The sequence below is a fragment of the Crocodylus siamensis genome, chromosome 6 (genome assembly GCF_052110815.1).
Source record: "Crocodylus siamensis isolate JL-2025a chromosome 6, ASM5211081v1, whole genome shotgun sequence".
In the NCBI taxonomy this organism is placed as follows: Eukaryota; Metazoa; Chordata; order Crocodylia; family Crocodylidae; genus Crocodylus; species Crocodylus siamensis.
In genome coordinates, this window is record NC_143400.1 from 33,773,028 (window position 1) to 33,799,609 (window position 26,582).

Consider the following 26,582-nt stretch of genomic DNA (forward strand, 5'->3'; position numbering starts at 1 on the left):
AGGAAGCAGGACCCTTTTCAGCACTACACCGTGGAGCAAGCCCTGCCAGGGCAGGCCTTGCTCAAGTCCTTACTTGTCTAACTTCTCTTCTGCATGGATTTTCAGGGCCTGGTACCGCTGCTCTTCTTGCTTGACCCGGGTTAAGTAATCCTGAGCACATTTCTTCAGAGCTTCTTCATTCTGGAAAGCAAATTGCACAACCCTGGTGACTCACCGAGCAAAGGGGGCGAGTCCATCCACGCCGATAAGCTGCTGCCTAGTGGGGACGTCACGCACACAACTGGACATCTATCCATCCCTCCACAAGCCACAGATCCCCTCCATGCTCTCCCACGATGCCCTGCCTTCGCACCAGCCCCTGGCCACCCTCCCTCCTGCTCCCGAGATGCTGCTATTAGCAGCCCCTAGGAAGAACGTGACAAAGAGGAAACAGCTCCGCAGTGTGACCAACAGCAACCACCAACCTCCCAACAGTTATCATCTGGGCCAGGCCCCTGCTCCAGGACCAGAGCACTGGCTAGCGAGAGAAAGCCGGGAGGCACAAGAAACACCATTCAAAGCACCTTTTTAAATCCTTCCAGGACGCCCTTCAGGTTCTCGTATCGCCTGAACAGATCTGACAGGGACCTCTCCACCGAGTTGAGGTCTGCCAGGGCCTGCTCCTTTTCCATCGTGAGCTGCTGCAGGTTCTTCTGCGAGGTCATGTTCGTCCTCTGCTCGTCCTCTGTGGATCGGAAACATAACATGGTCACACAGTGGCTCCTGCCCCACAACCCTACGTGGGGCTGACCTGGCTTTGATTCCTCTGGGGGGACTCTCCTGCTCTGGGATGAGACACCCGCGGAGGGCTGCTGAGGGCTTGGGCCCAAACTCCTTGCTGGCTGCATGCCCAGACTGCGCTGCCGCGAAGCAGAGCCTGGGGGAACCAACGTACAGGACTCCCAGGACCACAGGACAAGGGGACTACCCCCGGCAACCCCCCGCAGCACGTGCTGGGACAGGCGGCAGCAGCTGCACACAGAAGGGTCTCTGCAGTGAAGCCAGCAGGGCTGGCCAGGGTGCTCTCAGGCAGCTACAGAGACCGAGTCTACTTCTGCACCCGGCACCCCAGCCCCCCCACACCAGCCCCTGGCTCCCCCCCAGGGGCCTCACCTATCATCTGGGCAATGGTCTTCTCGTATTCAGCCACAATTTTCCTAGGATGAAAGGGAAGGGTTGTTAGCTATGCCTGGCTTGGTGTGGGCTGCTGACATGTGGCATCCAGCATACCATCACTGAACATGCTGCACAGGGCCTGGCAACCCCAGCCACTGCAGGTGGGTCAAGGAGTGGCCTCGTCTGACTCTGCCAGTCCTCCCCTGCCCCCTCTTCTCTACTCATCCCCAGCAGCCTCCCCCAGCACTGCCCTTGCCTCCCCTGGCTCCCCGACACAGCTGGTCTAGATCCAAGCACAGGGAGCGGCTGTCATACCACGCTGTCTGCCACGGCACGTCCCAGCCACATTACCCGGGGCCAACCTGAGCCATGGGCAAGGTGGCAAGAGGTGTGCACCAGTGGTGCGCCACGCTGCTCAGCACTCCACCACCAGCGCCCCCGGAGCTGGATGGACCAGCCACCTCTGTCACATTAAGCCCGGCAGGGTCCTGCGGTGCTGGGTGGACATGTCCATGCAGGGTTTCCCAAGTGGGCACATGCATTACCTCATTTCCAGGACTTCCTGCCGGCTCTCTTCGTACTTCTTCTTCCACTCGTTGGCTTCAATCTCCTTCGTGATGATCTGGATCAGGGTGGACACAAAGTGCATCTCCTTACTCCCCACCTCTCAGCACTCACTCTGGGTCATGCATGGTGTGGAAGCCCTGTCCCATCCCTTGGGCCTCACCTCTAGTCCTAACAGAGGACTTGCTGTAGCCAAACACAGGCTGGTGCATTCAGCACAGGAGAACCGTGTCCCTGAGCTTGTGATACATCAGAGGAGGCCAGACTAGCTCTAACAGTTCCCTTAAACCCAGAATGATCCATCTGCCCCACGAAGTAGCCCCGCAGCACCTCCAGCTGCTCAGGAGACCAGGGGCACCTTGGCATCTGGGCCGTGGGGTGCTGGACATCGGGGAGGGTCCAGGTACCATCATGTCTCTAATGCCGCTGTGCTGGGCATGGTGCACACATGCACATCCATGCACACATGCGAAGGCCCCCAGGCACAGGCACGTCCCCTTGCGCAATGCTGGCACTAGCACGCCCTGCCCTCACCTCTTCCCGTATTAACGTGAGCACGGCTGTCTTGTCTGATTCGTGGAGGCAAATGCTGTCCAAGGGATTCTCGCTTTGGCGCACTCCAGTCACAACAGCTGCCGGGACCTTGTCTGCGGAGGTCAGGCCAGAGCTGCCCTGTGGGGGGGACAACCAGTCAGTGCCCTGCTCAGTGCATGGCCTTTCTGCCTCGTTCGCTTTGCCCAGGTACCCCCTAGCCTTACCGGCCTCTCTCCAGGCCCAGGACTTCCCACAGCAGTGTGCTGACCACTCAAGGCCCCTGCTCCTTTCCAGGAAGCCCCTGTGCAGGGCTGGGCTGAGGCTCGCTGCTTACCTTGTGCCCTACAGCAACGTGCCACTGAGCCCGGGGCCGCTTGCAGGAGCCGTGCCCTGAGAGCACTGCGGGGCAGAGCTCCCGGTTCACATCAGGAAGCTCAAAGGGGAGGCACAAAAGCAACCCCTGCCAGGGCTCCCAGGAGCCTAGACTTCAACTGGGACTGATCGTGCTGGGATTCCCAAGAGCCTGACAGCCTGTGGGGCTGAGACCAGGGCCAGCCTCCGGGGCTGCGCAGAGCAGCATCCCGCTGACCACGCCCTGCCCTGCAGGCACATGCAGCCAGCTGCTGCCTGCTGCATGGATGCACTGGCACGGGCTGCAGCACCCCCCTGACTGAGTCGAGTCCTGGGGAGGCCCAGCAGGACGCCCCAGGACAGGAGGTCCTTGTGGAAGCCCAGGGCCTCCGGCCGGCTGGCTGCGCACTTTCCAACAGCAGCCTCAGCTCCGACGTGCCCTGTGACCCCAGCTCGTTTTTGGCAAGCTTCCCGCCGGGCAGAGCTCCAGGACCCAGCAGGCTGCCAAGGAAACAGATGCACCTCTGCAGCTCTCCCCCGCTGGCCGGGCTATAATTAGCCCAGTCACATGTGCTCTGCTACAGGGTTCCTCCTTGCAAAATCCAGCTTTTTCCCTCAATGCTGCAATGCGAAAGCCACAGCGCCACAGCCCAGGAGAGACCTCACGCCGCACATCCTGGCTGTCCGGTGTCCAGGCCAGGGCAGCTGGGAGGCTTCTCCCCTGGTCCGGGACATCATCCCCAATCTCTGGCTTCCTAAATCGTTAATTAATTCTGTCCCCTTGGCCACTGTGACAGCCCCTCGCAGGGGCCTCCTTGGCAACCGGCTGCGGTGCCATAAATAGGGAAGCGCCGCACAGCAGCGTGGGCTCTGGGAACAGACGGCGCTCTCCGGCTCGGAGCTCAGCACCAGCGCTGCCTATGACATCCTCCCCCAGGCCGGGCCAGGGGTGGATCCAACCCAGGTGCTCAGCACCCCAGCAAGGGCAGCATCCCTCAGCACAACCTCTGCTTGGGCACTCGCAAGGACAGAGCAGCTTCACGGAAGGACTCCCTCCCGGCTTCCTCTCTGACATGTGAGAGGACAAAGAAAAAGGAAATTGAAAATAAAACCTGTCAACGTGGTTGCCGTGGCTTACTCCTTACATGACCTGGCTCAGGTGAGAGGGGATGGATTTGACCTCTCCATTGCTGAGTTCTGACCTCACCACGTGGGGGCCAGGCTTACGTCCACGTCTCTGTGATAACGCTGATGCTTTTTAAATTGATTGGTGGGCAGTAAATAACACCTGTCCCTGACTGGGTCCAGGTGGTGAGGTCAGTAGGGCTATTTAAGAGGGTCCCTTCAGGAAAAAGGGGAGAGGATGTTTTTAAAACATGTGCACAGAAGCACGGACCTCCGCAGACCTTTCGCATTCGCTAGATGCGGAAGTGAGTAACTTACCAGAAACCTAACTAGCAGCTTAGTTGACTGTAACCTAGTTGCACATCAAAAGGTTGACAAGTCCCTCAGATTTGCTCAAGGTTGATTTTCTTTCTATATTTTGCTACTGGTATGCCTTCCCCCTTCCCCGCCCCCTCTTTGATCAATAAATCTATCTGTTTTAGCATGCCTCCCTGTATGTACTTAAGAGGGAAGGGACCAGAAGGTGGGCTCGGGCTATTTTACTTTCCTCCTGCATGGGAGGCTCCTGGTGAATGCTTCAGGCTAACAGAAGCACCCCCAAATCCCAAGATCTACAGGGCCTGTGTATCCTGGGCAACACAGGGCACAGACAAAGACCTGAGTCTGGGTGGTGGCGGCAGTACCCCAGGCTTCTGGGTGTGCTCCGGGAAGTGGGTCAGCCAGATGTAGGTGCCCCAGGGCAGGCACTCGAAGCGTGGTATTTGGCTGGGTGCAGAAAGGTGGGCGGCTCAACACAGGAGCGTCCCCTACTGGCCCACCACAGCACCTGCACCTGACCCCAGCCGCAGCTCCTGCCACAGGGCAGCTGCTTCCTCTCCTGCCAACCTGCAGCCCCAGCAGAACAGTGCACCAGTGCTGGATGCTGCTGAGTGCTCCCGGCTGCCTGCGTCCTTGCTGGGATCTCACAGTGCCTCTGCCCCTTTGTGCCACAACAAACTGGCTGCTGTGCCCAGAGGCCCAAGAGGTGCAAGTGCCTTCTCCTGGGCCTGCCCCTCACCATGGCCCAGTGTCGTCCCTACCAGAGAGAGCATTTTTCAGATCTCGCCCATCGCAGCCATCTCCCTGCCCCCCGTGCACAGGGACCAAGCGGGGGGGGGGGTGCCCTCTTGCCCACAGCACAGCTGCACCAGCTGGAGGAGTGCACAGTCGCCCACAGTGCTGCTGCCAGCGTGCCTGGGCCACCCCAGACTGAGGAGGTGCAGGGGTTTCACACAGAGCAACAAGATTCTCTGAACCTCCCTGGTTCAGTGCTTGAAAGACTTCAGCTCCAAACCCACTTCCCTGGGAGGGTTTTACAAACACTTCTGACCCCAGCAAGGCTCCTCCAGATGTTCTCGGGCCCCTTGTACAGCTCACAGGGACTTGGGGCTGTTGCACGGACCATATCATGTGGAGTGGTGCACACAGCAAGAAGCAAGGGCTACAGGGTGGGCATGGGGTCACCGACCATATTCAAGTCCCCTGCCCCATGGCGCCAGCCCAGGGTCTGACTCTTGCTCATGAAAAACAGCTCCTACCCCAAGCAAACAGTCCCACCGTCATCCAGGGCTGTGAACGCAGGCTGAGGGACCAGGCTGTACAGGCACCTGGGCATGGGGGCGCAGTTCTGCTGTGCAGACGCACCAATGGCCCGACCCTCCCCCAGGACAAGGGGGAGACAGCAAAGATGCACTCACAGGGAAGCTGCTGGGTGCCTCCTTCTCTGCCTGTCCAGACGCCTCCTTCTCGAGACCTGCAACACAGGAAGCAGCAGTGAGAGCTGCCAGCAGAGCACAGCCTGTTGGGGACCTGGGGACAGCCTGGTCCCAGGGCACAGTGGGGGAGCACAGTACCAAAGGGCAGACCAGGGCAGGGCTGCTGTGACACAGGGAGATGCGGAGAGAGCTCTGGGCAAGAGGCGGGTAAACAGCAAATGCTTCCACGTGGGGCACTGCCCAAGCAGAGGCGGTTGCGCCAGCTGCATCTGCCCCCTGCCCAAATGGGAGACCCTGAGCCCACAGGGCCCCTGGAGGGTGACTGGGGTAACACAGCAAGAGGCTGGCTGGTGCCATGCAAGGTCATTGCCCTCCGGGGCACTCAGAGCCAAAAGGGAGCAACACGCCCATGCATGCCCTGCCAGCTGTCCCCGGGGACGGTGCGTGCCCGTGCATGCCCTGCCCTGGAGACAGCCGGCTCCCCAACCACCCACAGGCCTTCATGAGACCTCCCAGCCTCAGCCTGCTGCATCCCATTGCGCAGGACTTGGCAGGGCATTGCCAAAAGAAACATGTGGCTGAGGTCTCAGGTACCTGCTGCCTAAGCAGAGCCAATCTCCTGGGAGCATAGCCTGGCCCAACTTACAAATCACTGCTGCAGTCTCTGGTACACTGGGCCCTGGCTAATCACCAGTGCTGTACTCTACTCCAGGTATGGCTGCACTCACACGTGCACACATGCGTGAGCATGTACACACACATTTTCCTGCACCGGAGCAGGATCCTCTGGGATGAAAGGCGTCGCTACATGGCGGGTTTGACTGCGGGTCAGGAACGTGGTGCTAGGGGACACCTGTTTGCTGCTCTTGCTAATGCACACAAGCCTCGTACCAGAGGAAGGTTTCACGTGACCCTTTCTATTCTCGACAGCAGCAGCAGAGAGGAGACGACTGCTCCTGCAGGCTCTGGCATTCACAAGTCTCCTGCAGCCTCATGTGACTTGCAGTGGAGATTACCACATCAGTTTATTGATGACTGTGAGAGCAACCAGCTCCTCGCTCACGCACAGGGCACACGCAAGCACCTTCTCTTCCAAACGCAGTGGCATCAGGGAGCAGGGCCCTGCACCCACCCCCACGGCTGCAGAGCCTAGTTCATCCTCCCCCCTTAGCCTGCTGTGGCAGCCTGGGGACTGGACCACGGGCCTGAGATTCCCCTGCCTGCCCTGGGGCTTTGCTTTTGCTGGCGCCAGTCTAGAACAGGCTGCTCGCCAAAGGTGCATGCGTGGCACCGATGGGGCCCGAGGAGTCATGCCCTGCAAGCTGGCTTGATGCCGGCACACAGACCAAAAATGCAGAATAAAGGCCTTTTGCACAAAACCCCTCTCTGCCTGTAACAGTGGGCAGCTGCTTCTCAAGAGCTTCCTCCCTCGCAGCCTGTCTGCAGAGTGCTCCAGCTCTATGTGCCCGCCCGGGAGAAATGATTAATGAATAAGCAACAAACCGTCCACGCAGCAGCTTTGGATTTGCCATGCGGCTCTTTGCCATTTGCACCTAGAGCTCCGATATCGATTTGATTTCACCGCTGCCTGGCTTTTAATTATCTGCAAATGGATCCGGTATGTAAATGTAGCAGGGCAGACAAAACAATGCAGCCACTGGCAAACACAACATGCTGGAAAACACGCGCGTGTGCAGCCAACCCCGACGGGCTCGTTAATGGGTGGGGATGGAGAAGGGTAGAGCAGAAGGATCACGCACACGAGCCCAGTCCAGCCTGCAGCACGTGGTTTAGCCTGGGTCTCTCAGCAGCCAGATGAAGACACTGCCGGTTGACCCCCGGCAGCTCCGGCTGCTGCTGCTTGCGCAGCGCTTCAGCCATGCTGTGTGTAAACTGCTCACACTTCTTCTAGCGCATAAACGTCAGCCCAGGCGCTGCCAGCGCCCCTGCAGCTACACACACGCTCGACTGGTGCCAGACAACAAGCTGAAATCGGCAGGTTCGGACAAATGGGGATCGATTTCCGACCTGCCTTCTCCCCTGCCCAGTGAGCTGACCGAACAGGCCCTGCTACCTCCTGCCGGCTTCACAGGGCACGACTGACTCCGCAAGCTGCCTGCCCGAGCCATGCAACAGCAAGGCTAGTAGGAAAACCTGCCCTGCAAGCAACAGCGAGCCTGAATTAAAACTGCAAAGTCACTGCCTGGGCCCTTTTTGAGCAGCGGTGATGGAAACGTGCTTTCTAACGTGCCTCCATCAGCATTACCCCTGGGAAGAACTACAGCCAAAGGGGACGAACAGAAGCTCGTGGATCTTCTACAACACATGGGAGCAGCCCAAGGGCTTTGTTGCAGCACCGGCACTTGTCAGCCTCCCGGTGCAATGGCCTCAAGAAGCCCAGTCTGCAGTTGCAGGCTGTTTTGGAAATAGCTCGGCTGCTCTGGGCAGGCAACCTGTCGGCCTATAGAGTCGGATATCGAGACAGCCAAGGACAGCGACGCCGTACCTGCTTCCGAGGGGGGGAAGGGGAGTTTTGCGGCAAGTGCAGGGACGGTGGAGCACTCGAAGTACTCCAGGTCGTCTTCGGCCTCCCCTTTTGCTTCCAGCCCAGGCAGCTTCTGGCCGCAGGACGTGGAGGCCAGCTTCTCCTCGTCTGTGGCATGTCCATCCCGATTTGCGACATCTGGTACATCAGAGATCAGCGCTCCTTCTCCCTGGAGGGTTGGGGTACACAGAGAAACGTTAGGCTAATTAGGCCGGCGAGTCACTGGAAAAGCAGGGATGGCCTGCCACCCCCCAAGTTGCTGTGACCAGCCCCTCAGGAAGGTTTTGGAAGAGAGAAGCACTGCGGGGGAGCAAAGCAGCAATTCCCGCAAGGACAAAGCCCCTCCAAGTGTTAAATCCTATGCACAGAGGCTGCCCCACTAGACTGGGACCACATCACGGCACGGTCTTCTGTGTGCCCCGGCAGCCACACAGAACACTTAAGGACCGGGCCCCGTTTCTTGGCCGGACAGTGACCATAGGGGCCGTGCTCGTCCCGCAGGGGGTCCTTCGGCACCTCCTCGCAGAAGCCAGGTGCTGGTGGGGTGGAGAGATGGCTTCACCAGTGCGTGAGGGGCGAGAGCCCACGAGCCCTTCCCGGCAAGTCTGACTGAGGGTTACACGTGGCTACAGGAAACCTGGGTCCGAAGCCAACCTCCCGCAGCGGCTCCCAGGACAGCTCGCTCGGCTCTGTGACCTGGAGCCACAAGCGCCCCTGCTTCCCCTCACCCCGCTCCTCTCCCACGAGTGCCCGCCGCTTTCCGAGGGCCGCCAGGGAGAGCCGCCTGCCCGCATGTACCTGAGGGCCGACGTCCAGGACCAGGGGCTGTGTTTCGTACTTCTTCACCTTGCAGCCGCTCCTGCGGACAAGACAGACAGACCGCTTTAGGCCTGGGGGGGCTACCAGTCGTGGAGGGGATGGGGGAGGTGGTGGGAAGGGCAGGTGCAGAGACAGCTGAAGCAATGATGGGCAGCCCCAGCGCTAGCATTGCACCCCACTGATGGGACGTGGTCCCCAGCTTGTCGGGGGAGACCGCGACAGGCGCGTCCCGAAACACTGCACCGCGCAAAGAACCAGCCAGCCATCCCACGGTTTCTTCAGCACGTTTATTCCCCCCTTTCCCCTCCACAAAGGAAAAGCCCAGAGGCAGTGACTCCGGGGGCAGAGGATGAGGACCGAGGCTGGAAGACAGCGCTCTCCCTTCTCCAACATCCAGAGCTTGCCCTGGCGGCATCATCTGGCCGATTTCATTAGGGGGCAGCAGTTCTGCCCGGGGCCTTCACCGGACACAGTGGCAGGTCCCCGCGTCGCCCAACCTCCGAGCTGTCTGGTGCCCGCAGCATCCGAGCATTGGCAACTCTGCCTGCCCAAGCCGTCGTCTCCTTCCCACATGGCAGATACTGGCACCGCTCCACTCCTCTTCAGCTTCAGCCTCCCTCTCTGGTTAGGGGCAAAGAGACTCCTGGCAGAGGAGGGCTGGAGCTCACCGCCACAGAGCTCGCCCTCCGGGCGGTGGGATTTTCAGTCCCTCCAAACAAGACAACTTTCCCAACAGCAACCGGCGGCCCTGGCTGCAGTGAGAACAAGCCCAGGCAGTGGCATGTAGACGGGGGTTTCTGTGAAGGCGCCGTACACCCGGGCCTTGATTTGCAACGAGACCTGCTGCACCCAGCTGCCTTCCCTCCAGGCATCCTCACAGCTCCTGCTCCCTCTCCCTGTCCGCAACGCTCACTCCCCACACGTGGCACAGGCAGGCACTAACGGGCACATGACATGCACTTGAGGGACGCTGCTTGCAAGGTACCGCTCACACCCGTGTCCACCTGAAAACCTCTCCAGACTTTGCTCATCTCCAGGACTCAACTGCAAACAGCTGCAGCTCGCGTCCCAGAGACCCTTAGACGATCCCCCCAGAAAGAGAGCAATCACCACAAGAGGTCCCAGGCACAGGGCAGCCCACTGGATCAAAGCACCCACCCCCCAGTAGCAAGACAGCTCTGCAAGCGGAAGGGGCAGGGAGACCACAGCCAGCCACAGGCTAAGGGGCATGCCCTACACGAGCTGGGCACCACGGGCCACTCCATACTCTGCATCTACAGCCGCCTGCTCGCCAGGACAGAGCTCCCATTCAAGCAAGTCCAGTTACATCAGCTCAGGGAAACGTCTGCCATGGGGGCTCCTAAATCCACATGCGCAAGGCTGCTCCACGAGCCCACGGCTCCCCATATAGCAGCACAGGACTCTGAACGGCTCGGACGTGAGCGCCAGCCCTGGAGCCTGGCTCTGCTCCCGTCTGCACATGCTCTAAGTCTCCCCCTGCCGCGGTGCTGTGTTTACCGGGAGGACGCGCCGTACAGAAATTGAACCTGCCTCCCCAGCTAGTCCTGAGCGTCCTGACCTCTGCTTCCACCCCCAAATGAAGCCCGAGCAGTTTGCTAGACAGGCAAGAGCCAGAGGGACTGCGCGCCACCCCCCGCGGACAGGACCAGGACCCACAAGCACAGAGCACCGTGGCTTGCCCTACTTTCCTCCTCACCAGCACAAGGTGCACAGCGCTGAAGCACAACACTGCCACGGAGGTAGCGCCAAGGCATGGCCAGGGCCAGGGGATCTCTGAGGAGCACTCAGCATTTTGCAGGGTGCTCATGCACAGGGGTGCCGCGTGCACCAGTTGGCAACAGGCAGGGGGTCCTGTGTGCCAGGCCAGGCTGCACTAAGCTGCTGCTGCTGGGGTGGCACAGCTCCTCTGCTTGACGCCCTGGCACCCGTCTGTCTCCCCAGCTGCTCTAGCCAGGCTCTGCAGCTTATTAAGACTAGCCAGTACCTTAAGAGAGCCCTCCCCGGGACAGGCACTGTGCACTGAGGGGCAGCACCTTCCTTCTGTCTAGGCCCAGGAATTAGCCAGGAGGCTGAGCTATGCCAGCCTGGTCCGTCCCTGTCCTCCCTACTACCATGCTGGGGCCAAGTCTACTTCTCTGGAGCCAGCACCTGCTGTCCTGGCCCACCCTAACCTTATTTCTAACACGGCCGAGCTGCCTCCAGGCTGGAGCACTGGCTCAGGCCTCCGGAGACTGGGGCCCTCCCACTTTGCCTGCGGGGCGACCTGGGACAGCGACTTCTGTCTGCTCCCGCCCTGCGTTTGCACGGTCTGCCGTGCCACAAGAGGAACCACCTCCGAGCACGGTCACAGCAGGGCCCAGTTCTGTCTGGGCACCTGGCACTACTGCAGGGCCAACGACGAACCTCTCTGCACTCGAGCACTCGCAGGCTTCATACGCCGTCACAGCATCAAAGTGCACTGCAAGTGGCATGCCATGAGAGCAAGCAGAGGCGCGCACCGCAGGCACGACCGCTGTCCCGCCCGGCCCTCCGCACTCCCCCTCGCAGGGCTCAGCTGCCCGGTGGAACGAAGCCGGAGAAGTGCGGGCAACACGAGCCGGACCACAGAGCTCCAGAAGCAGGAAGGAGCCTGCATGCCGGAGAGAGGTGGGGCTGGAGGATGCCAACACACACCGGAAACAGAAGAGGAAACGGAAGAGTACTTACAACAGAAAACAGAGAAATTTCACTTGTTCAGTTGTCCTGAGGCACCAAAGAACGGACAGGAGAGAGACAGACAGATGGAGGGAAAAAAAAAAAAAAAAATCAAAGCATGTGTAAAGACCTGGATAGCATCTCTGCCCTGCACAGTCCTGTCCTTGGGGGCATGCAGGCACAAGGTGTTTGCCCTCAGAGGAGATGGCCACGGTCCATTACAAATCGAAATCCCTCTACTTCCCACGCTTCCCTTCCTGTGCCCCGGCTGCTGCTCCCTTCTCAGGTGCAGCAGCAAGACCCCCACACTTCCCAGGAAACCCATCTCCAGTACACAGCCGCTCCCTGCTTTGCTGCTGCACACTAACCTTTTGCCCTGGGGGTTGTATCAAGAGACTTGACTCTCGCCTGACACATTACTGCTGGTGTTTCATCATCCTGCAACTTCAAACCCTCCCTCCAAATGAGGTCAGCCAGACCCTTCAGGCCCATGCAGACCGGACTTGAGAGCACCCTGTGCTAGCATGGAAGAGACACGGAGGACGCAGCCCGGGGCGTGCTGCAACAAGGCAGCCTGCATTCCCGGGGCGCCGGGGGGCCTCGCAGCCCAACTCAGAACGGCATGGCTCGTGGGCTTAATCAACCCATGTGCAGCAAAACCGCTCTGTAAGGGAAGACAAAGCCCGTGCTGCCTGTGCCAGGGCTGAAGGCGGAGAGCACAAATGGCCTGCCAGTCTAACGGTCCCTCTCTGAGCTAAGGACAGGAAGTCCTGTGCCAAGCTGCAAAACCTCTCGGCAGTACCTGGTTTATTTCCAAAAAGAACCACAAATTGGCTGCTATCGAGACGCTTGGAAATTTCCCCCCACCCTGCCATGGTGCAGTTGTTTTAAATGCCCGGTCTGATGTCCCTTGCTTTCAAGCTCCAGACACTGGACTCTCACCACGCCGTGCTGCTTAACACCCCGAAGACCCTCTCGCAGGCTGGTGCCCCCAAGACATGCTGGGACAGCTACCCCTTGCTGTCTGACACACCAGGCTGTGCGGCCCCCCAAGGAAAAGCAAGCGCTGCTGAGCTCATCTGCCTCTCTCATCTCATCAGTTCCCAAGGAACAAGAAGTCCCAGGTAGAAGAGATGCAGCTCAGTCTGCTGACAGTACAGGGCAGCCACAGACTCCTAAGGGTGCTGCGGACTCTGGCCATCTACTATGACCCCTGATCTCTTAGGCTCCTTCACCGGAAGAACAAGGATGAGAGCAACGTGGTAGTGATTATTCCCAAGCTCTCTGGGAAAGATGGGAGAGAGCAGCTCGCCCAGAGAGCGACCATCAGCTGCCCATCCCCACCACAGGCACCAGAGCTGCAAGCCCAGCATGCACCGCCACTCACGTTATCAAACGTGACTTGGCTTTCTTTGGCGAGCCCTTGCCTAGCAGCAGTTCCTCGACCTGCACCTCCAGCGTCTGAGACTCCAGGATTTCATTGAGGTCGTTATCAGCGGTGGGGCAGGGGTCAGCAGCTGTGTCGTCCAAGCTCTTGGTGGGTTTGAAAGGATCCACAGAGTCAAAGTTGGTGGGGTCAAAGTGATACGACCCCTTGGGCACAGTCGGGGAGTTCTGCAAAGCAGAGCTGCCCCCAAAGGGGTTGAAGCTGGTACTGTCCCACTGGCTGGGGCCCCCCTTGTAAGACCCTTTGGGGAGCGGCACGTCATCCACAGCCCCAGCCATATCTTCAGCGCTTGTGGGCTTGAGAGCAGCATCCCTCTGCCGCTTGGGCGTCAGCTTGCTGCCTGGTTTGCGGCTGGCTTTCTTCGATGGAGCTCTCTTGCCCTCTGGGTTGTCTGCCCCAGGCGTAAAATCAAATTCTAGTTTCAGGGCATGCCCCCGGGTCTCCTCCAGCGGCTCCCCCCCATTGCTGCTGGCATCACTGCCAGGAGCAGGGAAGGCGTGCGGGGCTGCTGGAGGAGAGTTTGGTATTTTGGACCCTCCCGTCACAAAGGGGTTCACGCTCTCATCGTACTCCTCCGGATTGAACTGGTATGACGCCTGGGGGACTGGGACCCCCTCCTCTGCCGGTTCCACGTCCACCTTTTTCCGAAGGGAAGGTGGCTTCATTTTCTTCAGCTTACTCTTGCTGGGCACCTGCTCCAGAGCAGCGTTGACAGCCTGGGGCTCATCATCCACTGACCCTTTGAGAGAGATGACCATGTCTTCTCTGGACATCCCCTGCTCCCAAGGGGCTATGGGGGCATCGGCCGACACAAGCTGGTCTGGAGCTGATGTTCCCAAGGATTCAGGGCCGGTTTCACTGCCAGGCACTGCCACTTCTGTCCTGGGAGCATGTGGCATCACTGGCGAATCTCTGCCAAGCCCAAGGCTCGGCTCCACGGGGCAGTGCTGTTCGCCCGCAGGGACAAAGAGAGCTGCCTGCGCCTCATCCTCCCAGCGTGTTTGGTGCAAGGGCTTCTCAGGAACTTCCACCGCCGGCTGGTCACCGCTGCCGGGGAGCTCTAGAAAGAGACAGAAGAGGCACGTGAGAACCGGGAGACCCACAACATCCCCAGCCAACCCTGTACAGACAGGCAAGTGGAAGGGTTCACGAATGGGCTTCTCAGGTGCCAGGGGCCCTACACCAAGATGTCCCCCTTCGCACAGATCATCCGAGATCCCCTTGCAACCACCAGCTGCTCCCCAGCTCAGGGCCCCAGTGGGAAGACTCAAAGTACAGGATGAGAACTGGGCACACGGCAAAGCCAAGCAGGAGACAACGCCCCTGCAGGAACCAGCACAATCACGCACCACATCAACGACCCTCCACAAGTCTCCGCTCCCAGATTCCCTCCCCTGCAGCCCTCTCGGACTCGGACTCAGACTCGGACTGCCCAGGGAGCAAGATGGGCTTGGCAGTGCGACTGGACAGCAAACGCATTCGGGCTCTGGGGAAACCCCTGGCTTGGGAGGATCACCCAGCACTTCTTGTGGGCTCCCACTGATACCAGCCAGGCTGCCAATGCTGCATGGAAACAGCAGCCAGAACACTGCTCATCCCGACAGGGAGCTAAAAACCCAACCCACCTCCAGAGTCCACCCTGGAAAAGCCACCTGCAGAATGGAAACTCCTTCCCGGGGTTTCCGCAGGTAGCAGCACAGAGCCGTGGGCTCAGAGGAGAAGAGGCAGCGTGGGCAGTTTCTGACTCCCCGGTTATAGGTGAGCCATCAAGTTACATGTCTCAGGGCACTGCCCCAGGCCGGCTATGAATTCGGTGCAGCCAGGGCCCTGCTGGCCTCCCTTGAGGAATGCAAAGGGACTTCTTTAAAGGCCATGAGCAGCCGCTGTAATCAGCCATTCAGGCCCAGCTCTACCACCAGCAGCCGTTTCGGCTGCCCCATGACGTTCCCCAGCCCACAACTTCTGTCCCCGTGGGAGGAAGTGTCCAGCCAAAGGCTGAGCAGAGTGGGACTGCTCAGAGCGGTGCTCGGCCTAAGCACGCTCAGCTGGGAAGAACCCAGCCCCTGGGAATACCAAGGCCCCGTGCCAGGATCCTGCACACAATTGCACCCACGTGACGGGACAGCGGCCTCAGAGCAAGAATCTCTCCCTGTGCTTCGCCAAGACTGCAGCTTTGCTCACAGGAGGTGACATCCAGGGATGGGGGCACCAGGACGACCAGCAGCCCCTCTAGGCTCAGCGAGCTGTGCCGTGGCACACCAAAGGCATGGGCCACATCTTGTCCCTGCACTCACGCTGGCAAAAAGGGGGTGCCCGGTGCAGGGAGAGCGCAGACCACGGGTGTCACTGCCGGATCGGGCCCACGGAGAACATCTCAGGGCTCCTCATGACTCGAGTGCTGAGCTGGTCTGACAACGCTCCTGCTCGCCTCCGGCACCTCTGCTTTTGCTCTCCAGAAAGAGCCTGATTGATTGTGACAAGCTCAGCAATCAGGCAGGGCTCGCCCGCACCAGACAGCACTGCTACTGCACAATGTCCAGGCCCTTCTGGAGAGCTGAGCCATGCCAGGGTGGACTGTGCCAACCCTCACGTGCTTCCTGGGGTTTCCCCATGAGCCGTGCCCCTTGGAAGGACTCTCTCTCTTCCTGGGCACGTGCCGTATGCCTGACGTGCAGGCCAGCATGCATGGAGCTGGGGAGGGTGCTGCCTGGAGATGCGTCTCACAAGCATTAGACACCACGTGTCTGAACAGCAGAGGAGGCACGTGGGTGGCGACCAGGATCCAGTTTGTATTTTAAGGGCAAGCTCTAGCTGGGGCAGCCCACATGCTCCTCCACTCGCATGCCATGCACGGCGCAGGTCACCGCACCACGTACACGTAGGAAGCCACAGCACCCGCCCTACTAGGACAGAGACACAAGCTGGGTCCCCACTGGCAAGACTTCGTGCCCACCTGCGGTGCCCTCAGATGCGCCAGGCTGGCAGCTCCACGCTGCCATGGCACTGCAGACAAAGTGCTGCGGCTCTGGGTCAGACAGGTCCTGCGGGAGCAGGGAGCAGGGTACTGTATGCCAGAGCCCCCTGTGTTGCACAAAGACAGGCAGCAGTCACAGGTCCTTCACACACCAGCACTGCAGAGTCCTCCTGCCCCTAAAACCCCCCACACACGTCCAGCCAGGCAATCCAGCTTGAACTGTCGGCCTCGGCCCAGCTGCCTGCCACCCTGATGGGAAAAGAAAGGTTTGAAGCACTGCTTCTCCTGGGCTATGGTATCAGGGCTAATTAGCACTTCCCCTTTTGAGCCAATCCAAGCCAGGCTTTTGGATTGAAGGGCAGTGTATTAACCACAGCCCTGATGCCGGTGTTTGGGGTGGGAAGAGTAGGCAGCGCCCGGCCAAAATCCCAAGCAGGCGGCACAACGGGGCACTCCAGAGGGTACCTGCACTTCAGCTCTGGATGAGACGAAGCCCCGGTCCCACCTCCCTGACTCAAGGGAAAGGGCTCTCAGCTGCCTCTCACCGAGTCAACTCCCTCTGCTTGTGGCTGCTGCGTGCCCGGGCACGGGGGAGCTCGGATGCCTCTGGAGGGGGCACAGCCTCGATGGCAGGAGCATGCTGGAGGGGGCATCTGCAGCCGAGGCCTTAGAAGTGATGCTGCACAGAGGCGGGGGCCCACAGCGAAACCCACCCCACGCACAAGGTGTCCATGTGGCGATCCAGATGCTGCAGCTACCTAATAAGGCTATACATGGTTTGGGCACTGAGTGCCAGGAGACAGGCCTTCTCTGCCATCTCCACCCCACCCCATCGAGAGCCGCCGGGGCTCCCGCCTGCAGCTATGAGCAAACTGAACAAACCACATTTTCTTGGAGGCCCTCGAGTCTGCAGCTCGCTCCCTCCCCCATACACAGAAGCTTATTCACACCCAGGCCGCAGCTAAGCCCACCTGTTTCTGCAGGCATGGGCGCAGGGAGGGGGAGCCGGGGTGTGCAGGGCAGCAGGCTGGCTGCCACCAGAGTTTGAGGGGCTCTGAGCAAGGCAAGACCCAGCCTTGGCCTGGACTATTACTGCTTTTAACTTCCTGAGAGCTGCCCAAGACAGGAAGCCACCGGGGATGGTGCCAGCTTCCCCACTCATGTCTCAGGCAGCACTGGAAAGCCCCTGGCTGCCCCACAGGGCACAGCAAAAGACAGGGAGCAGAGGAGCCTGCTGTGCCCCTCGGGATCCCGATGCGCCCCTTGTCACAAGCAAGGAAGCAACAGCGCCCTGAGGAGAGCGACGGGCCGAGACGAGCATCTGGGGGCAGGATCCAGGCTGAGCTGCAGCAGGACAGCTGCCCCCCCACACAGCACAGTCCCCACACAGGGTGCAGAGACAGGCTGGGTGTTGGCCACATAGCTCAAATTCCCCTGTGCAGCCATTCATGGCCAGGGCAATCCCTCCCCCACCTTCTGCACAGTCCTGCAGATGCCAGGGGAGAGGAGTCCTTCCCGGTGCTCAGGGCTAAGATGCTCCAACAAGGGTGGAGGGGTCAAGGAAGGCACCGTGCTGGGCAGGGCAGGCGCTGCTAAGCCCCCAGCACCAGGCTCAAACTCCCCTCCCAGCCACTCACTCTGAGTAGGCAAAGGAGTCAAAGTCAGAGCTCCCTCGAGGCGCCACCCCAGACCCCTCCACCCAGCAAGGGCTGCAGAGAACAGCCTGCCCAGAGCCCTGCCCTCATCTCCTCCGCTGGCCGGCAGCTGCATTTCCTCCGACTCCATCATCGAGACCAAAGGAAAAGAGGGAGCGCTCCTGCAGGAATGGCGGCACAGGACACAAACCCAGCAGAGCTTTCCTGCACCCCCCTCAAAGCAGCAGCACCCCAAGCCAGCAGCGAGCAGGAGCAGGCCTGGCGCAGGTCTTGCAACAGCCTTGGAAAAGCCCCCCACTCCATCCCCGCAGCGTAACGGCTGCGCCGCTCCGCCTGTGCATTGACATTCCAGTCTCCCTCGCCTCCTGCAGCCCCCGAGCCGTTGGTGAGTCATGTTTGGAGAGCCGGCCTGCCGGCGCCGCGCAGCCCCCCTCTCACTCGCGCGCGCCTGTCAGGAGCACCCGAGCACTGCCGGACCAGCCAAGGGGCTGCAAGCCCGGCTGCCTCATGCCACTCGCCTGCACGACGCTGCAACGTAGGTGAACTCCGCTGCGCCGGCCCGAGCGACACCGGGAGGACACACGCCAGACGCCTGCAGCTCAGTAGCAGCCGCTTGGAGCTCTTTGGACAGGGCAGGGAGCCAGCTCCTGCCACAGTCTCTTCGAACGGGCACCCTCGCCCCTCTGCACCCTGCCCACTAGGTCACAGTATGCTGGGCCCAAGGGGCAGTGGGCAGCAGCACATGCTCCCAGGCTGGGCAGAGACAAGCCTTGACGAGCCCTCCCGCATGCATTAGCCTTCCCTCCTCTGCCTCGTTCACAGGCGCCAGGCTCTGACAGTGCCCACAGAGCCCTTCCTCCCCTGCATCGCATGCCTCCGGCAGCCAGGCCAAGGAGCAAGGACTCCCCGCCACTCTCTGCAGCCTCTGCCTTTGACTCATTCTGCATGCATTCACTAGGCCAGGCATTTCTTGTCCCTGGGGCAGAGCTCACCCACACACAAGGCAGCCTGGGAGGCTCCCTGCTAAAGCCAGAGACTTCCCTCTGGTAATGGACACTGGTCCCAGCATCACTCTAGTGACCGTGAAGAATTAGGAGGCAGCTTCACTAGCCACCAGCCAAGGATGCTGCTGCCACACCGTGTAACAGGCCTGACTCGAGCAGAACAGAAGCAAACCCTGGAGAGAGCTGGGGCCCTCGGTGGCAGATCTGAACATGCGGATCCAGCTCGCTGCCCTGCACAACGTGTTCCCCAAGGGAGCTCAGAGGAGGGGCCCTTGGCAAGAGGAGGACAGAATTACACTCTCCATCACCAGGGCAGCAAGAGGACGCGCATTCAAATGAGTCAGAGTGGGAGAGAGACAAACCCTGGCTCCTTGTCCTCAAAAGGAGGAATTCCCATCTTTGACGACCAGTACACCAGCCTGACCTTTCTGATGCATGGTGCAACCCCAAAACTGGGTGCCCGGGTGCAAAGGCCTGGAGAAAACCAGCTCGGGGCAGCTGCGATGTACGTGGTTTCTAAGTTACCAGTGCTATCTAAGAGGGGAGGTACCCGGGTTCCCAGCTCCTCTAGCCTGCGTGAGCCCAGGGACGGCCAGGCACACAGGTACGTAGAGCTGCCAGCACCACACTGCACGGAGAGGAGCGTACCTCCCAGGAGCAGCTGCTCCTCCGAGACTCTGGGCGTGCCTGGCGCCTGCTGCACACAACAACTCTGTTATTTAAACCTTGACAAGCAGCCATTACGCTGGGCCGACTCCGCATTATTTATCAGCACCCCCCGCTGCCAAGCGGCAGGCAGCTCACGTGAAAGAGCACATGCTGCCCATCTACATGTGCTCATCTCCCAGCCCCCAGGGAGCCAAGATGCCTTGCTGTGATGGGGGTTTAATGTACGTATGAGCCAAGGTCCAGCAGTCTGGCATCCCAGGAAGCCTCCCGAGCGCAGTATACGGGTCACGGCCAGGCTTGAGCACATCCCTCCTAGGGCAGCGGACAGACGCCATCTCCCGCCATGCTGCCTGGCGCGGCAGCACACCCTGCAGCAGGGGGAAAACAACCACGGAAGAGTCGAAACCACAACCGCCCTGACTGACTATGGGCAGGGCTCCCGGCACCCTCCTGCCAGCAGCAACGCAGACCCGATCCCTTGGACAGGGCTGCGCGCTGAACTGGGGCGCGGCAGATCACATTCCTGCATCCCAGCGAAGCGCCGGCGTATCCGTTTCACCTAGGGCTGGCGAGAGGCACAGATGGCTGTCACTGAGGACAACTGTGGTCACGTCTCTCCTAAATCTGTTCCCAGGGCCGCACACAAGGCTTCTCGTGGCTGCTGGTGCTTGGGAAAGGGCCAAGCTCCCAGCGAGTTGCCCTTGCAAGGTGACTTTGCAGCCGGGCGCCGGTGTGCCCCCCCCCCCGATCTCTGCCGTCTGTCCGCAAAGCCCGTCAGGGTCTGGCGCGTGTCTGGTGGCAAACTCTTCCTGTCCAGCACACCGCTGCCCGTGATCTGGTACTTCAATACACCACTTCCTAGACAGCACAAGCCGTCGCAGCTACACAAACCCATGTCCCACCGTACGGGCAGGAACACTGCACCTTTGTCTGGGTGCCAGGAGCAGCCGGGTCGCTGGTGCACTGAGTTCACAGCTGCTCTTGGCCTGGCTCTTCCTGGGAAGAGCTACAGCAAGATGCGGTTGTCAGAGACCTGCGAGAGGCTCGACTGCCTCCCAAGAGCCCCACACAGCGCGCTGCCAAACCTCTCCAGGGAAACCCGGCCCTGACTCTCCACGGGGCCCACAAGCAGAGCAGACCCCCAGCTTCACCCAGGAACAGGGGAGAGTCCCGAGGGCCTTTGGCTGCAAGCACAACCCCCCGCCCTCGACAGATGCAGGCACGTGGACCCTGCTGCCAGCGCACAGCTGCCTGCTGGCTCCCACGCCCCTCACGCCGGGTCCCTGGGTCTGACAGTGGGTGCGTGGGAACAGCTCCCCCCACGTCCCTGCAGAGCCGTCACCGTGATGTTTCCAGCAGCCGCAGCACCCCTCGGGCTGCAACAACCACCTGCTGCAAGCCCAGGCAACACGGCAGCGCCCAAGGGCTTGCATCACACACCCGGCATGAATCAGACCCAGCCAGAGCAAACGCTTAGGAGCTACATGGCCGGGAATCTCTGGCACTGTCCCCACTCAATGGGGAGGACAAAGACGAGAGCAGGTAGCCAGGGCAGTGCTGGGCTCACCCCAACACGGGCTCCTTCCTCAAGTGCTTCCCCCCACGGGCCCTGCACAGAGGGGCCCACCACCTGCCTCTGCCAACACAGAGCTGCCAGGCCCCCTGCCCCGATGCTGCCCAGTCATCCTGCCCTAAACACAGACCGAGCAAAAGGGAGGCCTCCCTCCTTCCACTGACGGCCTCCACCTTTTGCTAGCCAGATGCTGAGGCTTCAAAGCCACTGCACTGCAACAAGAAACAGATGGGCACACGGCGCTTGGCAACAGGCACGTGCCTCGGTGCTATTCACCTTGGTTCCCACCGAGCAGATGATTTAAGGGAGCTCGGCGCTCAGAGCCGGGAAGGGAGCAAGGAGGCTGGTGGGGGCAACAGGCGGGTGGGGGACACCGGGCAGGGAAGGAAGCCCCTGCTCTCTGCTTCTCGGAGGAGCGGAGGCTTTCAGTTTCTAAATGTCTGACAGCAACGCTGCTGGGAAGGGCTGAACCAGATGAGCAGGTACCGCAGGGGAAAAGCAGGCGGGTTCCCATCCCCTGCGGGGCTCTGCCCAAGGTCACGGCCTGTGCTGGCAGCTGGCATGGCTGCTATGCTGACGCTCAGTGCGCCCGGGCACCTTCAGCCCCCTGCGCGGCATCTGCGGCGCCTCCCGCCTGGCAGCACCCCCCGAGACACCTCGGTGCCACAGCTGACCCTGGGCCTGCCAGAGCCCTTCTGCCTTGGCGTGCAGCCCCCGCTGCCTGCCGTGCCACCACCAGCCACCCGCCCCTGCCCAGGAGCCCGGGCGGGAGAGGCCAGTTTCCCAGCGCCCCCCTTGGCCACCGAGACCGCTGGGACTCCAGACGCTGCTCACAGCCGAGGGCGGGGACGTGGGCCCCCCCGGCGCGCAGGCAGGACAGCCCGGGCAGCGGGTTTCACCCCGCCCCGCTTCTGGAAACACCCCCGCCGGCCGCCGCCCCGGGGAGCCGCCGCGACCCGCACGGCCCGCCGGCAGCGCGGGCCGGCGCCTGCTTACCTGCCGCGCGGGGGGCTCCGGGCTCCGGCGGCGCGCGCGTCGGGGTCTCGGCTTCGGGGGTCTCGAAATTCCCTTCCGAGTCCGAGCTGCCGAGGGGAAAAGAGGAGCATTACCACTGCGGCGCGCCCGGGCGCGGGGGGCGGCGGCGGCGGCGGCGCGGGCCCCGCCGGGCACTTGCCTGAGGGCGGGCGAGCCCGGCTCCGGCTGCGGGTCCTCGCCGCGCACCGCGGCCCACGTCCACCTGGCCCAGTGCAGCGGCGACAGGACGCGCCAGGGGCTGAGCGCCATGGGGCCGCGCCGGGCAGCTCTAGGCGCGCGCGGATGTGGCCGGGCGCGCGGCACCCCCCGCCCCGCCCCGCCCCGCACGCAGGCGCCCCGCCCCGCGCCCCCCCGCTGGAGCCCGGCCCCGCCCAGCGCCTCCGGGGCGCCCCCGGCCGCCGCCGCGCACGGGCTCTCTGCGTCAGCCTGCCAGCCCCGCGGCGCCGGCCTGAACCGACCTCCCACCAGAAGGCCAAGTGACACGCACGAGGCCAAATAGGAAGTCAGTGGCAGGACCTCCACCCCTGCCACCACCCTGCAGCTCCCAGGCCCACGGCACCACGTGGAGCCCCCTCCCCGCTCCGTCTTCAGCAGCATCTGGACTCGCTGCCAACCCAGGGACCCCGGCGGGTGGCGTGTTGCTACATCTGGCCACGACACAGGGCTCCTGCCCGCCCACCCAGGAGCAGGCCCGTGAGCCCGTGGGCAGTACGCTGCGCAGTCGTGGGCCCAGGCCTGCACGGGGAGGAGGAAGCTGGCGCCATCCTGCTATTGTGCAGCCGGCAGGCCGAGAATGGAGCTTCCCGCCCCGGAGGAAGGAGGGCTGGGGACCGGGCAGCTGGGGCTGCGGAGCCGAGAGCAGCTCCGGATGCACCAGGAGGCTGTTACCCACAGCCCTGGGGGTGGGAGATGCCAGAGTGGCATCCGCCTGCCTTTCCTGCTAGACAGTTCAGAGGGGCGTGGGCAGGACAGCCCCGCGGTCCCCATCACGCTGCCTGAGAAGCCCTCCCAGGGCAGGCCTGGCTCTGCCTGGTGCCCTCCACCCCCACAACTACCCCACGCTGCTCAGCACTGTCAGCAGGCGGGGTCCCGCTGCCAAAGCCAGAGAGCACGGCCTGTGCAAAGTGCCCCCGGCCACTGGCCTGGGGGCGCTCAGCTCCACTGCGCACCTAGACACTGCGGCCAAGCAGCCGCAGTCCCACAGCAGCTGCCCCAATGCTAGGTGCTGCACAAACACGGGGCGCCACGAGGGCCGAGCAGGATTCAGCAGCCCAGACCTGTGCCATAGCTCCCACACGGCCCCTGATGCAAAGACAATGCTCGCAGCCCCCCACCCCGGCTCCTTGGGCCCACAGGAGGCCCCGGGCCAGCAAGGCTGTCTGCACCGACCAGCACTGCACACCCCTCTGAAGAAGGGAAGAGCCGGCCGCCTGCCAAGGGCCACGATGGGGCTCTGATGCTACTGCAGCAGTTGGGGCTGAGGGACAGACACAACAGCCTCCCAAAAAGGCACATTGTGCCCATAGTCACCCCATCTGGCCTCTGTCTCAGAGAGCATTGGGAACAAATCGCTCCCTGTCACAAGTGAGGGCCAGCACACAGCACCTAGCTCCAGCAGCCAGCAGCACCATGCCCTCAGAAGCGAACAGAGCCTGCCCTCACTCCCGAAATGCCTCGGGCCCGACCCGTGCACGTACCACCCCGCAACCCACTGCCCCTCGGTCCCCACCCACAGAGCCATGCCAATGGCCAGGCCATGGAGCACCAGAGCATCCTCCCTGCAGCACACGTGAGTCCAGGGTCTGCAGCCAAGCCAAGGGAACCAAGCAATGGAGGCAGGGGCACCAAGGGCATGTCAGGACCAGTAAGGAGAGACTGGCACCACTGTCCCTTGGAACTGGGACTGGGACACGGACCCCACTACATCCGCTCACTGCTATGCATTAACAAACAGTATCACCCACCCAGGTGATAACTGACAGCCGAGCCATCACCCAGGGGTGCCCCTAACTCCCGACCCACAGACCCCCCCATATGCCCCTCGTTCCCCATCTGCAACCCCACCATCCCCAGTGGTGCCTCTCCCTCCTGAACCGCAGTCCCTCTGGTCCCAGCAGAGCCCCTCATTCCCAATCCACAGCCGCCCCCATTTCTCAGGGGTGGCCTCACTCCCGACCCGCAGTGCCCGTGCTTCCCCGCGCTCCAGGACTGGCTCTCTTGGCTGGCGCCACACTGCCCTCGCGTGGCCACCGAGCAGCACAGTGAGGGCTCGGCTGCGGGTCGGGAGCGAGGGGCACCGCTGGGAACAGGGGCTGCAAATCGGGAGTGAGGGGCACTGCTGGGCATAAGGGAAAGCTGCAGGTCGGGAGTGAGGGGCACTGCTGGGTATAAGGGGGCTGCAGGTCAGGAGTGAGGGGCACCATTATGTATAACACGGGTGTGAGTCGGGAGTGAGGGGCACGGGGGGCTGTGGATTGGGAGTGAGGGGCACTGCTGGGACCATTGGGGGCTGTGGGTTGGGAGTGAGGGGCACCTCTGGACATGGTGGGGCTGTGTGTCAGGAGAGAGGGCATGGCTGTGCGTAAGTGGGGGCTGCGGGTCAGGAGTGAGAGGTACCACTGTGAGATGTGGGGACTGCAGGGTGGAAGTGAGGGGTCTGCTGGACTCAGGGGGCTGCGGGTTGGGAGTGAGGGGCAGTACTGGGATCAGGGGAGCTGTGGGCCAGGGTGAGGGCCAGCACACAGGTTTAGGGGGCTGTGCGTGTGCACTGATGGGCACCTAAGTTAACTGCAGCCCCCTCACCAGGGTGCCTCTCGCTCCCTGGCTGTAGGGCCCCCTGTAGCTCATGGGTGCCCCAAAACTGGAGATGGATGAGCAGGTACCCAGAACACCCCCTGACACCAGCGCCCCTGCACTGCCCTGTCACGGTGCAGAGGCAACAGGGATGAAGCAGAAAGCACCGGCTTCGGCCTATCAGCCACTTAATTAAATGCTCAGGCCTCTGGCTCTGTTTGGTGCCCTCGGAGGTGAGGGTTGCGCTGCTGCCGAATCCACCAACAGATCAGATGTTACCAAAGAAAAGGTACCGCCGCCACGGGTTGCAGGCCCCAGCACGGGCAGCCGGAGAGAGAGTGGCTTTTCCCGCCACTCTGCCACCCAGGGCACCACTGCTCGTCCCGCAGCCAGGCCCCGTGCCCTCTGCAACCGCCACCACCACCCTCGCCAGCTCTCGCCAGGGGAGGTGCTGGCAATGACAACCCAGTGCTGCTGCTCAGGACCCTCCGTTGGTGCTCTGTAGAGTGGGCGTGAGCCCTGCTTGGCCTCCCCTGCCCCGTCTCCGGTGCCCGCTTGACTGCGAGTTGGCCCTGGGCCGTTTCACGCACCCTGCAGACAAGCGGGCAAGCCTGGCCAGCTGCAGGCCGTGCGCCGCGGGAGGCAGGCAAGGCAGACGAGGCAAAACCGGGGCAACACGTCTCCCGGGGCCACCCCGCCAGCTGGGGGGCAGGCCTGGCCCCGCTCTTGCCCCCCGCACCCGCCTGCGAGCCCACGTCTCTGTGCGCTCCCCTGGCTTTGCTGGCCCCTGCTTGCACACATCGGTTTCTCGGCCTCTGGGGGCGGGGGCGGGCCGGGCAGGGCGGTGCTGGGGACGGGACTCACCCGGGCTCCTTGTGCCTCTGGCTCGCGGTGCCCCCCATGGCCGGGCGGCTCGGCTCGGCCCGCTGCTGCACTGCGGCTGCACCGCCCCCCTCCCCGGCCCGGCCCGGCCCGGCCCGGCCCGGCCCAGCCCGGACAGGAGCGGCCGCACAGCTGACCCGGCCCCGCCCCTCCCCGCCTGGCCCCGCCCCCGGACACCACCGCACCCTGGAGCGCACACGGGGACGCGCCTCGGTCTCATCACAGACACGGGATCCCCTGTCTTGTCCCTGTCCCCGTCCCCCAAACAAAGGTGGCGAGGAGGGCACCGGTCAGCAGGGCACCCCTGGCAGCCAGGCTGCTGGTGGGAGGACTCCTGGAGCCAGGAGCGGCGAGCGCGGGGCGCCTGCCCGCGCCAGAAGCGCTCCTGGGCGCTAGCGCATGCTTTCCTGTACACTGACCCCAGGGCCGGGGCTGCGGTGGGGACGGCGGGCAGTCCGGTGTCACGCCGCAAGCGCGCGGTCACAGGAAAACGAGGTGGAACGAGGTGGTGCAGGAAGGAGAGGCCGACAAGGTGCCACCCGCGAATGGGCCTTCCAGTTGAAGCCTGTGTGATTTGTCCCAACAGGCGCCTGGGCAAATAATCTGCTATCCCAGTTTTCCCCGTTGATTAGCAATGACAACAGACTTGCCTTTGAGGTTAAAAAAGCAGCCACGTGTCAGCATAAGAACAGGGAGCGGTGTCCTATTTTGTTGACCCAAACATTACCAAGCAAAACTGTACTCAGCACACGGAGCTTTTCTTTCCGCACTGAAACTGCAATCCCTGTGCTTCCTTGATGCTGAGGGCACCTGTGTCCCCCACAGCCATGGGGCACATCCTCGGCTGGGGCAAGCCCCATTGCACTCAAAGCCTGGGCACAAGAGCGAGGTCCCGAAGGGTGAGCGAGGGTGGGACGGTGCCCCAGAGCAGCGATGGGCTGTAATGTCCTGCGTGCACACTCTTACCCCGGGGTGAGTGCAGAACCGC

General features: G+C 62.1%; 1 protein-coding gene across 6 annotated transcripts in view; it reads right to left on the reverse strand.

Annotated features, from left to right (window-relative positions):
• The window catches only part of TACC1 (transforming acidic coiled-coil containing protein 1), a 36,911-nt gene that overhangs the window by 5,934 nt on the left and 4,395 nt on the right, over positions 1-26,582 (reverse strand). Inside the window, exons 1-12 of one of the 6 annotated variants that reach the window (XM_090051346.1) lie at positions 25,577-25,692; positions 21,881-21,966; positions 12,950-14,069; positions 11,575-11,610; positions 8,827-8,887; positions 7,990-8,197; positions 5,466-5,521; positions 2,254-2,391; positions 1,701-1,777; positions 1,153-1,196; positions 564-724; positions 74-180 (exon numbers count right to left, since the gene is read on the reverse strand). In XM_090051346.1, coding sequence (XP_089907472.1) covers positions 74-180; positions 564-724; positions 1,153-1,196; positions 1,701-1,777; positions 2,254-2,391; positions 5,466-5,521; positions 7,990-8,197; positions 8,827-8,887; positions 11,575-11,610; positions 12,950-14,069; positions 21,881-21,966; positions 25,577-25,614 — 2,132 coding nt within the window. In that variant the 5' untranslated portion in view covers positions 25,615-25,692. Of the gene's footprint in view, positions 1-73; positions 181-563; positions 725-1,152; positions 1,197-1,700; positions 1,778-2,253; positions 2,392-5,465; positions 5,522-7,989; positions 8,198-8,826; positions 8,888-11,574; positions 11,611-12,949; positions 14,070-21,880; positions 21,967-22,058; positions 22,229-25,576; positions 25,693-26,582 lie in introns of those variants that run through there. The other 5 variants (XM_090051344.1, XM_090051348.1, XM_090051345.1 and 2 more) reach the window with 5 other exon arrangements.